The sequence below is a fragment of the Aulonocara stuartgranti genome (assembly GCF_965226115.1).
Source record: "Aulonocara stuartgranti genome assembly, chromosome: 1".
NCBI classification, from domain to species: domain Eukaryota; kingdom Metazoa; phylum Chordata; class Actinopteri; order Cichliformes; family Cichlidae; genus Aulonocara; species Aulonocara stuartgranti.
Window position 1 is genome coordinate 33,796,585 of NC_138939.1, and position 13,965 is coordinate 33,810,549.

Genomic DNA, 13,965 nt, shown 5'->3' on the forward strand with positions numbered 1-13,965 from the left:
TCTTTATTTATTTTTTTTCCTCTCCCCTTTCCCAACAAACCCTTCTCAGCTTTAGACATGAGGAGACCTAAGTTTATCCTCTCGTCTTTAGCAGGTTAAAGGAAGGAGCAATAGGGAGTGTGTGAGGAGAATAGCAAACAAGTTGGACAATGCCACATTTTCAAACTTTCTACATTCTCTTTGTGCACAGATTAAACTAATGACTTAGAGGTACCAATGGTGTATTGTTGGAGGCATGCTGTGTCCCTGTGCTTTAAATACAGTTATATAAATATTAACCCTTTAAGACCTACCATAGAACCAAGTCCGCCAGAGCTTATATTATATTTTTACATGCTGTAGTGCCATTTTTGGGAGCATTTCAAGTTGCTATACATCAATACAACCATTATAGCCCAAATCTTTAACAAAATGTTTGCATTAAGTGCATAGTAATTACATAAATTGCAAAAAAAGTGCAATAAACTACACAAAAATTGAAAATCATTTTTGTTTTTTTTAACATATATTTCTAGTTAGAGAAATTTAAGAGGCTTATCCCTCAAAAATGTAAATACAAAAAAGTTGCACAAAATAGTTTCCTACCACAGTATCTTTATTTTGAGTGTCTTCATAGTTTTATTTTTGAAATACACCATTTTTTATATACTGCAGGAAAAACAAAAATAAATATTATAATGCAAATTTGCAAAATAACAGCATATGCATCAAAATAAACTATTTCCAGCAGTCCTAAGCATCCCAGAAACGACACAGAAAGTCATAAAGTCAAACATAACTTTTAAAAAAACCAGTATAGGCTCATGAGGCCCTGATGGTAAAAAACTACGTTTCCGCAAAATGACGCCACTTCTGGTTTCGGCCAGGTCATGGCGGACATGTGATAGTTCTCGCTGATGGACGTAGGAAGTGTTACAAACAGCTGATCGGATCGGCAAAGCGTGTTTCTGGAATATTATTTTTTTGTTGCTGCAAGTGCTTTTTATGCAGTTTTTGTAAAGCTATACGTGGAAGGAAACTGTGACCAAGGCATAAGATGTAAGTACAACTCCGGTTTCATATGCAAAAAAAATTATTGCGCTAGCTTACGTGGTTGTAGTGCTACCGGGATTTAAAAATAGTTACGCAAAACGGAGCGTGCCCGCTCCCACCGGCTTTAAAGGGTTAAAGACTGGGGAATAAAAAAAACAACAGCTTACAACTGGTATATTTAACCACATTTTCTTTTCCAACAACACAATCAAAGGAACAATAATTAAAAAGAAAAGGAGAAGTAGACAATGTTTAAATGTAAGTAGGTAACTCGCCTCCTTTAGCAGGACCTTGGATGCTAATTGGAACACAAACCATTGTTACGATTTCAGAGGTTGCTTTATGAGCAACATGTGACCTGTATGCATGCAGGCAGCGAAAAATATACAAGTGCGTCTCACAGACAGGATCCAAATTCTCCTACATTTCTATGTAAGCCTGGAAGTAATCATACAGCTGGACATCTATAAGTAATAACAGTAAAATAAAGAACGCATCTCTTTATTATTTTAAAACCGCAAAACGCATTTGCAGCAATGACCGTGTTAATTCTCTTAGACTAAAGGACACTTTTGAGCTGGATCCCTCACAGGAATTGCCTTCCGTTGACCTGCCCGGCTTGTACAAAACTACATAAACTATTGTTCATCTGCTAAAAATATGGCTGCACCTCAAGTTTCCAGCTAAAACGCTGCATACTAAGTAGCACTGTGATAGTGGGAAAGATAGCAAAAGAATTCAGGGGAAGAGTCATCAGTCGAGAGGGGTTTTCTAAGCGTGAAATTGTGGCTACACTGAAGTGTTCAAAGAGAGCAGCACAGGAAGCTAAGGATTCTTGACTTCATAAGAAGCTCTTTGGAACAACATGAACAAAAAAAAAGTTGTAGCAGTATGAGTTGAATGTGTCAATTCCATGCAATCAAAAAAGAAAACAGGGTTTTGAATTGTTCATCTAATATTATCAGCTGCAATATAAAAAATAACAGCACTACATTTTCAAGAAAAGGTGAATAGCATCTGGAGGTCTCAGACATCTGAACGTCACTTTTCCTGTAACAACTAATGATGTGAACAGGAGGGGAAACGTGCAGCTCTAAATAACCTTTATCATGCACAAAGCAGCAGGTCACTGATACAATGAGCTACTGCACTTGTCAGACACGATCTCTCATCTTAACTTTGTGTCAATCTGAAGGGAGAACTTCCTCATTCCCTCAGTCTCTTCACACAAGCTTTCGCTCTTCCACACTCTGTCTTGGCTGCTGACAAACACTTTTTAGTGCTCCCTGCACATGGAAGGCACCGAGCTGACTGCAGGTAGGGAACTGCCTGATGGGGCTCTGTCTTTCAAGACCAGAGTCTTTGACTAAAAGAAGGAGTTCCTTGAAGTGTCGATGCAAGAAGGGATGAAGGAGGTAAACGGAGAAAGAATGGTGCTCATGTGCAGCAGCGATAGTGTCAAAGCATGAAGAGGAGACATAAATCACACCACAAAAGGGCCTATTGGCTAATCAGTGTTACAAAGACAAAAAAGGCCCATTGATTGCATGACGGGTGGGCAGTAGAGGTAGGAATATCAAGGGAATGTGCATGTCCTTGTGATTCCCTGCCATGTCTGCTCCCTGCTGCGAATGCATGCAGAAGCTGGAGAAAACAAGCACAGATTAAAAATCGACATCATTGTGATGGGCTTGGAAACAAGGGAGGAAAAGCTCAAGCTGCGCTTTTTGCAGCTCCTCTGTAAGCCCTCCATACTTTACTCTTGCATCTTACAGCGGGCGTTCTTCCCCCACACAACCTACTGTAAATCTGCCCAATTACACCTGGCAATGTTGAATGTGAAACATGCTAAGGTGCATAAAGTCTGCATATTATCTGTGGAGTCTTACCTTAAACAGACCATGCCTGTGGCTATGCTGGCCAAGCCACACTCCACTGCCTGGGGTGAGCTCCATCTGGGGAGGGTCTATCACCCGCTCATAAATTCTGCAAAAAAACAGGAAAAAAAAGACGAAGAAAAAAGCAATTATGATTTGATAACAACACAGATACAGAAAGGTTTCTCTTTTTGTGCTGGCCTGGAACGAGGTACTGATCCAACGCAACTGAATAGAAAAGTAAATCCGACAGAATATGTGTCCCTGCTCCTTCCCATACACCCCCTTCCTTTCATAGAAAGCAGACAGTGTAAAGCAACGGCTGCTCTCCTCAAGCATGACAGCAAGTCTCGCCCAACGGTTCTCAAACACGGCATTGATATCAGGACCTGGAATGTAGGCTGGATTAACCGCCCGACTCCTGACACAGACACAAACAGGCTTTGGCATTATCAAAGCAAACATCCTCAGTGTCATTCGGCACCATTTATTCCTTCCAGTAAGGTGGGCTTACAGATGCCAGTGGGCTGCAATGGGCCTCTTTGAGGATGTCAGAGAATAATTTGACAGCTTTTCCTTCCTCTTTCTCACAACAGGAGCCAATATGAGTAGAAAGCTGATTTCTTTATTGTGTTCTGTCTCAAATCTCATACTTCCATACTTAGACTTGCAGTTATGACTTCATACTTCAGTTCACATAGACAAGTGTGGGTGGCTACATGTAGCAATGGTTCCAGTTAATTTTTTTAGCGGGCAATGGAGTATCGGTCAAATTTTAAAACAACAAACATCAGCATTGATGGCGACGCTAACGCTAGCTAGCTGCCTAACAGGAAAAACTAGGACTTTAAAATTAGATGTGGACAAAGGCCTGCCTAGTTATAATTGTTCACTACCCTACCGAAAACAGTGGCAGTACACCAGCACTACTTACTAAGTATCCAAACTGACGCACCTTTGAACTTTCCTGGATGTTAGCCCACAGAGTTTACTGAAAGTAGTAACAATTTTGCTTTCTTTTAGGACCATATATTACAAAACAACACTTCTGTTTAGCACAATGCTAGCAAATCGTGGCTACGACAGCTTCTTGTGAAAAAAATAAAATAAAACATAAAATAAAATAAAAACCTAACATAGTGGGTAGATTAGCATTCATTGATTTTGTTAAATATGTTGTGACATGAACACATATTTTGTTTTTTCCATGCTGGGGTAAAAGTGGTGCAGTATCTCAAGGCTATTTTTACCATAAGTGTTTGATTTCCCACCTGCAGGGCAAGATGTTGCCGCAATACAGAATGTAGAGGTTATGTGATCATACCTTTTTTTCCCCCTCAACCCAGCCTTTTCCCAAAATCCAACCTTGCTGTTTTTGTCTTCCCTCACCTTTTCCTATCAACAGCTCAGCAGCGATCAACACTGGGAGTTTCACACAAGGAACACTGGAGAACAGCAATGCCAATTAGAACAGTGATGTGCTTCCGGGTGTATTAGCAGTCTGGCTGCTGATTGTCACAGGACATATATTAGTTAGCATAGGGTAAAGTGTGATTAATGGTGCACGTCTCTCGCCAGGATTTCATGAAAACGGGTAAAGTTTTGTAGTCAAGCGCACAAAACACTTTATCAGTGAATAATTGCAGTGACTGTGTTTCTATATATTTATATATATTTACCATGGTGCAGGGCTCGCAAAATTTCAAAATCCCTGGTAGCCCTTCGGGCAGGGACTCTTCAGTTTTTGGTAGCCCAAAATAAATTTAAGTAGCCCGAATAAAAAAGAGAGCAATTTTTTGATTGATGTTTTGTTTCCTTTACAATATTATACATTAAAGTATAATATTGTAACAGAAACAAAACATTAATCAAAAAATTGTTGAAACACTAATTACAACATTGTATAAAAATTACAATCATCAACTCAAATACTTGGTTCTAATTGAACAGAAATTTCTATGAACTTGTAAGAACTGTGTAGGACATGAATCAGTCTTTGTCAGATCCTGAATTTGAAATTTCCACTGAAGTCATTGGTAAGAGGCAAGTGGAACCAAGATCGAGGCCATTTGCTTTTTGAAGTTTGCAAAGACTGCTAAATTGTGCCAGTGGTAGTTCACTCTTTGCAACATAGTACGCTGTTCTAAACAGATTTTTCAGGTTTATTTTTAGTATGTTATTTGCAATCGGTGTTTGTTCTGGGAAAGATATTGCAGACTGAGCAATAATGCATTTCTTGCATTTCTCATGGGTTCTAATGGGGGCCTTTCTTAAAATTACTGGTCCCAGTAACAAAGGCGCTTGTCGACTCAGAAATCGAGAGAAAACCAACAACACACCCGGCAGAACATTATGTTATTTACACGGGTGCACAAAAGTGGTCCGCATGTGCGCATTCGCTGTCAAAATAAAAGACGCGCACCAGATAAGAAGTTGCAACGCGCGTTTGCGTCCAGTTAAAAGGCACTGTTTTGTCCACTAGAGTGGGATTTTCACGGCACATTCTGCACCACATCTCTGTGCGTTCATCATTTGTTTGAAGCCAGCTCACCTCCTGCAACCACTTTTCCGAGAATACGCGCTTCTTTTGTGGTTCGGACTCCTTCTGACATTTCTTTGGAGGTGGAGGAACATCACAGTAATTGCTTAAAGGAGCTTCTTCGACATTTTTAAGAGTTCTAAACAAATGTCTGTCCTCCTCCAGAAAATCTTACGTACGCAAACATGCGTTGTAACTTCTTATCTTGTGCCCGTTTTTTGTTTTGACAGCAAATGCGCACCTGCGGACCACTTATGTGCAGCCCTGGTTATTTAGCTCGTCATATTGCAGCCACAGAGAATTCTTTTGTCCATGAAACCATAAAGCTGCACTTTCTTTTTGCCTTATAGTCTGATTTGTCATAACTTTTCCGTTTTGTGGTCACTTCTTCACCCTGACCTGTCTTATTTGGCTGAGCAGAACTAAAATATATATCCTGCTGCTTTTACACAGGCACTCACATAACGCTCAGCGATTCTCTGCGCGATCAACCTCTCACATGTTTAAGCTTGCTGCGGGAGATTTCACTTGTCATGTTTGCATAGTAAGCTATCGATTGATGAGACGATGTCAGAGGAATTGGTGCGTAAATGATAGTCACTCACCAATCAGTGCTGTCGCTCTCAATACACAGTTCGCGCGACTGCAAAGTGAAAGCAAAAAACAAGTGCAAATTCTGGCTCACCGATGCCAATGACATAATTACCCAGCTACATTTCCCAAAGAATGCAAAAGCATTGACATATATTTTTCCTTCCTATGATAGCCCGAAGGGCAGGGCAGAGATAGATTTTGGTAGAGAAACCCCCCCCAGAAAATCAGACAAAGTTTAGCAATAAATGGAAAAGGTCTTACATAGTGCTTTTCTACTTTACTTGAGCACTTTATACAGTTTATACAAAGTGCCTCATTTCCCCATTTACCCTTTCTCTACATCTAAGTCATTTCTATCTAGCATTCACACTCCACTGGATGCACCAGAAAGCAATTTGGGGTTCAATAGCTTGCCCAAGGATACTTGCACACTGGAGCAGTCAGTAAGATTAGCAGATGAGCTGCTATACCTCCTAAGCCACAGCCATAACAGGACCCCCTTCTAATTGTAGTTGCTGCTATGAGTCGTAACAGGTCTCCATTGGAGCCATCTCACCACTTGGAGCCATAACCAGTAAAAATGTAACATAGCTCCAGTTAACCTTTATCATTGTCTGTCTATACATCACCAAGAGTTAAAATAAGAAAGAGTCACATATAGACATAGAAGAAAGAGTCAGGCAGCTGTGGAATCACTCGGTATCATTCATGGTAATGGAGTGGCTGAGGTGAAGAGAAAATTCTGAAATGTGGAAAGTACCACCTTATGGCCTGCTGGAAGTGTGGAAGCACCGTATGGCAGGCTGTATATATGGCTGTATATATCTACGTCGTACCGCAAAGCACATATTTTGTTGACAGTCAATTTCAATAAGCTGCCAGACCGCCTCATTTTCAACAATTTACTGACTGAACTGAATAAAGTACATGTAATCTTGGGCAGTCAGGATTTCAGCAATACTGGTTTACTGCATCCAAAGTTCATATTCAATACTGATAAAAGTAAATATAAAGAAATATTAAGCCTCAAAGGCTAAGAAAAAGCCACGTCTATCTGCCTTCACAATCTCAATAAAGCAAAAAAAAAAAAAAAGAAAAAAGAAAAAAAATCCAAAAAAGATATTTTCTTTCTTCAAAATTTAGACAATCTATTTAGGTCTGACAGCCTTCGTAGCTTTACTTCAAAAGAACAGTCTCAATCACAGCCATCACTTTTGCTTCGCCAATATCTGCCAACCACACTAAACTCCAGACCACTTTCAATTTTCCACTATTTGAGCCTGAGACATTTTCTGTCATGTTTGTGTCTTTCTTCTGGCAGAGAGATGAAGTCCGAAATTGGGAGTTAATGTCCCTTTTGAATCACTTGACTCACCATGGGACATAATTCTCAAAGCTCTCAGTTTATCCCCTGCCAAAAGCACAAGCTGGGAAATGCCAAGTCACTGAAGGCGGGTGGCAGATTACTGGTGACTGTTGCAGGCAACTAAAAAAGAAAAAAGAAAAAAAAAACTGCAAAACGTTCCCAGTGTGTATGCGTAACCTAGATTGGGTTTCAGGGTGCTTATCATATTATAGTCCAGTGAGCTCACGAAACCTGATTTTTCTTTTTAAAACAACCAAGAGAAAACAGCTTTCATAACAAACGTGTTCAGACTGAAAATGTGTTTTCTAGGTGATCATATATCTACATGTTTGTTTTGCACTTCCAATTGTACCCATAAATGAGTCTACTGCTGGTGCGAATAGATTTTCACTTTTGTTGGAATCTCAACCATTTCATGTTGTATTTTTTACCCGATTTTTTTTTTTCAAAGAATAGAGCCAGAATCTTTTGATCAAGCTGCATTCCTGATGGTTGTAGATGGTGTTTGTAGCACCAGTCACACCAGGAGAATCTTTATAAATTTAGGCACTGTAAGACTTTGTTGAGTCTTTGTTCATAAAACTGTTTCAGTGGGCATGCTGTGACACCCTTTCACATTCCAACAAACGACTGTTTTGGAATCACAACCAAATATATTCAGTATATACAATATACACAAATGATGACCAACATTACAGTCTACACCCAATCTAAGAAGTCCTTGAGACACTTTCTGTATGCTGCTGCTCAGAACGAATTGTCTATAATGTGCAATGTTCTGTGTAAGCCAAGCCTACACTTTCATCGTGCTATCATGCTAGACTACAGGTGTATTAAACAATCCACATCACAGTCTATGTGGACAGGGAAAAGGGGATGTATTGTGAGCAAAATGTACAAGAATTAACACGAGACAACCCTTTCTTTGTGAATACAAATTATGCCCTACTAACTGTAATGTGCTCATAATAATTGGGATGATTCTCAGTTACAGTCCATTTATTCTGATTGGATATGAATTCCAGCTCATTTACATGTGGATTTCTACTGTTCTGTGCAAGAAGAGTTCTGCGATCAGCACTTTTCTTCATGCCAGTGTACTGTATGTTCCATAGATATGCTTGTACCTGTGTGTAAAATTACAATAACTGTAGCTGAACCCCCTAAAATTTGCATTACAGTTCACATAAGTCATTTCCCTTAGCTATAGGTAGAAAAAACTGTTGTGTTCCTCCTTTATATACAGTGCTTAGGATGCTTCAGAACAGAGAGCCTGGCATCACAAGGGAATGATTATGTGACTTCATCTCTCAGTAGCACCTCTGTGACAGCAGTGATTCTAGGTGCTAAGCTGTATTGACTGTCTCACACAGCATATCATTGTCTCTACTATACATACACATAAAGTGAGAAAGTGGAACATTTGCATGTCTGTCCCTTTGGAGGCATTACTTTGAAAAACCTCTGTAGGAAATAGCTTTTCAAAATTTAAAAATTTTCCAATTTGGGAAACAATACATACACATATACTTGTAAATAATTTTCCTGTAATTTGAAGTAATCTGCCACTCAACTGCCCACTGTCACGCTCACCCACTTCTCCTCTTCTAGAGGTTATGTCTGAAAAAACAGATGCTTGAATCTCATCTGGTTTGTTGTAGCAGAACTGCTGTCAACCAACATAGGAAGCATTAAAAAAGTATGCACACACACCAAAAACATACACACAGGTCATGAAGCTGCTATATTGCCTTCCACACAATGACAAATTCTGGTCATGCTGAGGAATTGCACTGATCTGACAGCACAGCAGCTGTAATTTATTCATGCAGACACATGGACATGTGAGATACTCCTATAAAGACATAAAAATAATGGAAGTAAAATTCTTTCATGCGTGGTGCTTTCATTCATTTAGGTACCAACCTGAGTGAAGGTGTTTGGTTGTTTGTTTCGACATAAATACTACGCTTCTCTGCCTGTGTACTGTCAGTTTGATATTTCTGGCATTTTATTTTTAATTCTGTGTACTTTTTTTTAAAGTGTAAAGATTTTTTTAAACGGTACACCATTACCTGTCCACCTTTCTTTCAGTTTCTCAAACTTTTATGTCCAGAGTACACCCTACTATCTTTTTTTTAATATTTAAAAATATAACAACATATATTTGTTTTTTATGTTTGTGGACTACAGGCTAAATGTCTGGATTAGTTTGACATGTGCAATTTTGGGGGGAAATTTCATTGAATTGGCATCTACACACAGTCAAACATTATTCTGCATTTTTTATTAATATTTTAACCACACCAGGAGTCTAAGTTAAGGTAAATGATCAACTAAATGACCCCAAAATATTCAGGAATATTCAGAAAATATTTTCCTTTAATTTGTAATTTTTTATGGTGCTGTTTTTTCATGTATTTAATAGAGTTTGAGAACCGAACTGACCAATACATTGACTACATGTAATACAGGGTGCTCAGGATGCAAAAATATTTCTTTTAAATGTCATTAATATGAAATTCAAGTGCTACAAAAAGAAAATATAAATACTAGCTCTATCAAAAACAATCATCTGCCTTTAAAAAGGCTATTTAAAAAAACATTGGACATAGAAACTTACAGTAAATTTTAAAATACATGGCTAAAAATCGTTTTTTTACACACAAAATGTCCAATGTTCACATGTGACATGTCCATATGATAGTGAAAGTCATCTCATACTTTTGTAAACACATCTGGAGTCACTGCAGCCACTGGTGTTGTTATGCTACCTACCAGCACCCATGAAAGTCACAAATCTGCTCTTTTTAATAGTAGTTTACTGCTACAACTACACATGTTTCTTTTTCAGCTATTTATTAATAATTGACTTTATGTATATGTATATATTGTACTATTCTTAGTTAGCGTATTGTCTGTCTTGTTAATGTATAATATAATGGAGCACTGTAACAAAAAAATTATTTCCCCCAGGGATCAATAAAGTATTTTGATTCTGATAATAGACTGTTTTAATCATTACCAGTGGGCAACTGTGGAATTACAGAATTTTGAAATACTTTTCGATACACCCAATATATCATATCCTCTGCATCACTGGTCCGCGGTGGTGTGAGGATGGTGAATCGGGCTGTGAAATAACGTGCTGGTTTTCTTTCTTGTTTCCCAGGTTTTTTTTTTACTTCAGTGAAAGTACTGCTGCAAATTTGGGCAGCTGTCATTGCAGCCTCTACTTCTAAAAGGGCATCTGTAAGCTTCTCTCATGCCTCTTAAGTGCTGAAAATGAACTGAACTTTACCAGCTCAGACTGGAGCTCTGCCACCCACAGTGGTTGAAAGATGCTGCCATTATGCTCTGTGATGGCAGACATGTGATTTGAATCGATATTCCCATTCGCTTTTAAATCCAGGCCAAGTAATCACAAAGAGTCAGAAAACCTTAAGGGAAGAAAGTTGATTCTTTTAACAGTGTTTCTGATTTTTGTTTTTATTTAATGTGTACAAAAAAAAAAGAGAAAAAAGGGAGAAGTGGAGAGGGTAAAACTAAATGAAAGGGACTGGAGCATCTTCCCTGAAAAAGGAAACTGCTACCATGAAACTAGAACATATCCTCACAAGATGGCAGATGTATCATGTTTAATGGATAAAACGACCCAAATTCTTTTCTTTTACCTCCCTGTTGGTGTGTGTGTGTGTGTGTGTGTGGGGGGGGGGGGGGGGGGTATGACTGGTTTTACCTACAAGTATGTATATGAAGATAGAGTCTAATCTAGCATTGTCACCCAGTTCCCGGAGGAAACGCGTGCCTGCTACCACGTTGTCAGATATCTATAATTACTTCACCTCAACAATGACCTTATCTGGTGATAGAACCTTGTGTCCTTTTCTGATAAGGCACTACTACTGTACTGTATCTGCAGATATACTTAAAAAAAGAAAGACACTAAGATGGTGAGGATGGTAAGATGTGGATGTATGGCTGTGTGCGTGTCCCCTGGGTCTCATTGGAGTATAAAGCTCCTCTTCTCTTCCTCGTCCTCACCACCAGGGGCCTGAGCCTGACCACCTGCCTGAAGGAGGTGTGTTGGACCCTGCTGAGCTCAACAGAGGAAGGCTGCGGTAATGACACACTCCATCACACTGGACACAAAACAACGGTGAACCTCAAACAAGAAAACTACTGGGAGAACTAACAGCCTCATATCTGTCCCTGAAAATATTTGAGTGACAACACTTTTCATTGCACAGGCCATGATGGCTGCATGTAGATATCCATCATATAAAAGCAGACAAAAATATGGCATCAGCAGCTTCGAATATTAAGCAGGAGTGCAAAGAAATAACGAAACAAGGAGAAAGTTTCCAGTGTCCTGATGATTTCCTTTTAGCATAGTTTACATTGGCTCACACTTTACAAAAAGAAAAGGAGTTAATGATCCGTAGTAGCCCTGTGAGCTGTGTCAGTCCTGTGATAAACTAGCAATCTGTCCAGATTGTACTCTCACCCTATGTCAGCAAGGATAGGCTCTGGCCCGTCCGCGACCCTGAATTGGAAAAGCAGTTAAGAAAATGGATGGCTGGAAAGAGATAATGATGTTCAGAGGATTAAAGTGGCATGTTATCTTGTTCTAGGCAAAAACAAATGATTAATATGAGGGTCAACATGTAAACTCGCAGGGGGTAATACATTAGTGAAGAGTGGGTCATACCAGGGGCCTGATGAAGATACAAAACAGCATTGCTTTACTGCAGGCATTAGCTGTTTGTAATTTTACAGGGTATACAGTATATGTTTTTGCATTGAGCTTCAAATGTATTGTTTTAAACAGGACTCACTTTAAAGTGAAAACAATGTCAACAGAAGCAATATCATGTTCCTACTAATCAATGAACTGTCTTTCTTTGTTGTTAGAGTAGATATCAGATTAGCCTGCACATCACATTGTTACTGTGCACAGTGAACTTGCTACTTTGTTGCCTTTGAAATGGTTGCTTTGGAGATGGGAATCAGGTCTGAGACTACTCGCTGTCAGTTGCTGTTTTAAAACCCACTTTGGTCAAGATGGCAATGAAAGACAGTAAGATGGAGTCAGTCTGCTATCAGTTTGCTAGAATGAGGTCAACTTGAGAACTACAGTGCATGCAATCTGTTGATAATATAGTGATAACTTGACAAAAAAAATCTGTAGGTGTCGACATAGACAGAAATTCACATTAAAAATAAATTCATATGAACTATTGATATCCACGTTCCAGCCCAAACCAATTTGAAACAACATTTCCTGCACAAATACTGTAGTGATGGAATTGCTGCAGGACAGAGATTTAGCTGTAAAATGATGTAGCTGCTCATCAACCTCTATATAAACTCAATACAACCAGCGGAGTGCGCTCATCTGTGCAGACTGACTCAGATTGGTTGCAATTTGTTGTCTTTCGTTTTTAGCTCAAACTTGCTAATTACATCTAGCAGTTAATTTGGGTTGAGGTCTGGTCAAGTTCACACCATAAACATTCATTTGGAACTAGACTGAAACAACCTACTCCAAAGGGTCTTGGAAAAAAAAAACAAGAGTTTGATTTAAACGGACTCAACACAGCAGGTGTGAATGCACCCTAACTATTATCTTTTAATGTCAGTCAGTTTTAAAACTTTCCTCCCAGTTTATTTAACTTATGTAACCCAAATAGAATTCTGGCTTCCACAGATTGGCTGTGTGCCCATGAAAATAAGTCATAAAACACACCTATCCACAGAATCAGGTTCTTCCATTCCAACCTCTCCACCACCAAGGGCAGGACCAAAGAGCTGACAGTGGATGCCAGGGACAAGACTGTAGACCTGACCAAGGTTGGAATGGCCTACAAAACCATTAGCATGAAGCTTCGTGAGAAGGTAACCACTGCTGGAGTGATTATTAGAAAAGAGAATGACCACTGATGTCCCTTGGTCTGGAGCTTCATGTGTGATCTTGCCTCGTGGGGGTGAGGATGATCATGAGAAAGGCAGTTGGGACCAACATTAGTAACAATGGGTTTCCCCTGCTCAAGTGTGCAAACCTGGTTACCAACTACAAAAAAATACCTTACAACTTTTCATCTGGATTTTTCATTGATATTCTGTCTCTCTCATTAAAATAAAATCAGAGACTGTTAATTTCTTTGGAAGCGAGCAAACTTACAAATTCAGCAGGGGATCAAATAATTGTACCAACACCGACACATATGATTAAAGGATTTTTCTGATTAAAAATTTAGATCAGAGGGAAATAGTTTTGATGCAAGCAGCACCACAAAAAAGTTGATCAGCACCAGATGCATTCACATCAGGACTGCTAGTTTACCAGTTCACGCCTTAAATTAATCTCAGGTGATAAGTGCGCCCAGAGGGAAAATAATTCGCTTTTAACAGTTGCGTCATTCGAATGGCTGGATTGCAACACTGATTGTAAATCCCAGTCGGATGTTAGAGATGGCTCTGTGTAGCCTGACTCACATGGAGAGCACACTGCGGAAAATCAAATGAAGAAAAGGCTTTACAACCACCACCACCAC

At 39.2% G+C, this 13,965-nt stretch overlaps 1 protein-coding gene across 2 annotated transcripts in view; it reads right to left on the bottom strand.

Annotated features, from left to right (window-relative positions):
- LOC309707913 (protein kinase C-binding protein NELL1-like) overlaps nt 1–13,965 on the bottom strand; it is a 310,101-nt gene that overhangs the window by 198,953 nt on the left and 97,183 nt on the right. For both annotated transcript variants that reach the window (XM_082535507.1, XM_082535506.1), the window contains one exon: nt 2,922–3,018. In XM_082535507.1, coding sequence (XP_082391633.1) covers nt 2,922–3,018 — 97 coding nt within the window. The remainder of the gene's footprint in view (nt 1–2,921; nt 3,019–13,965) is intronic.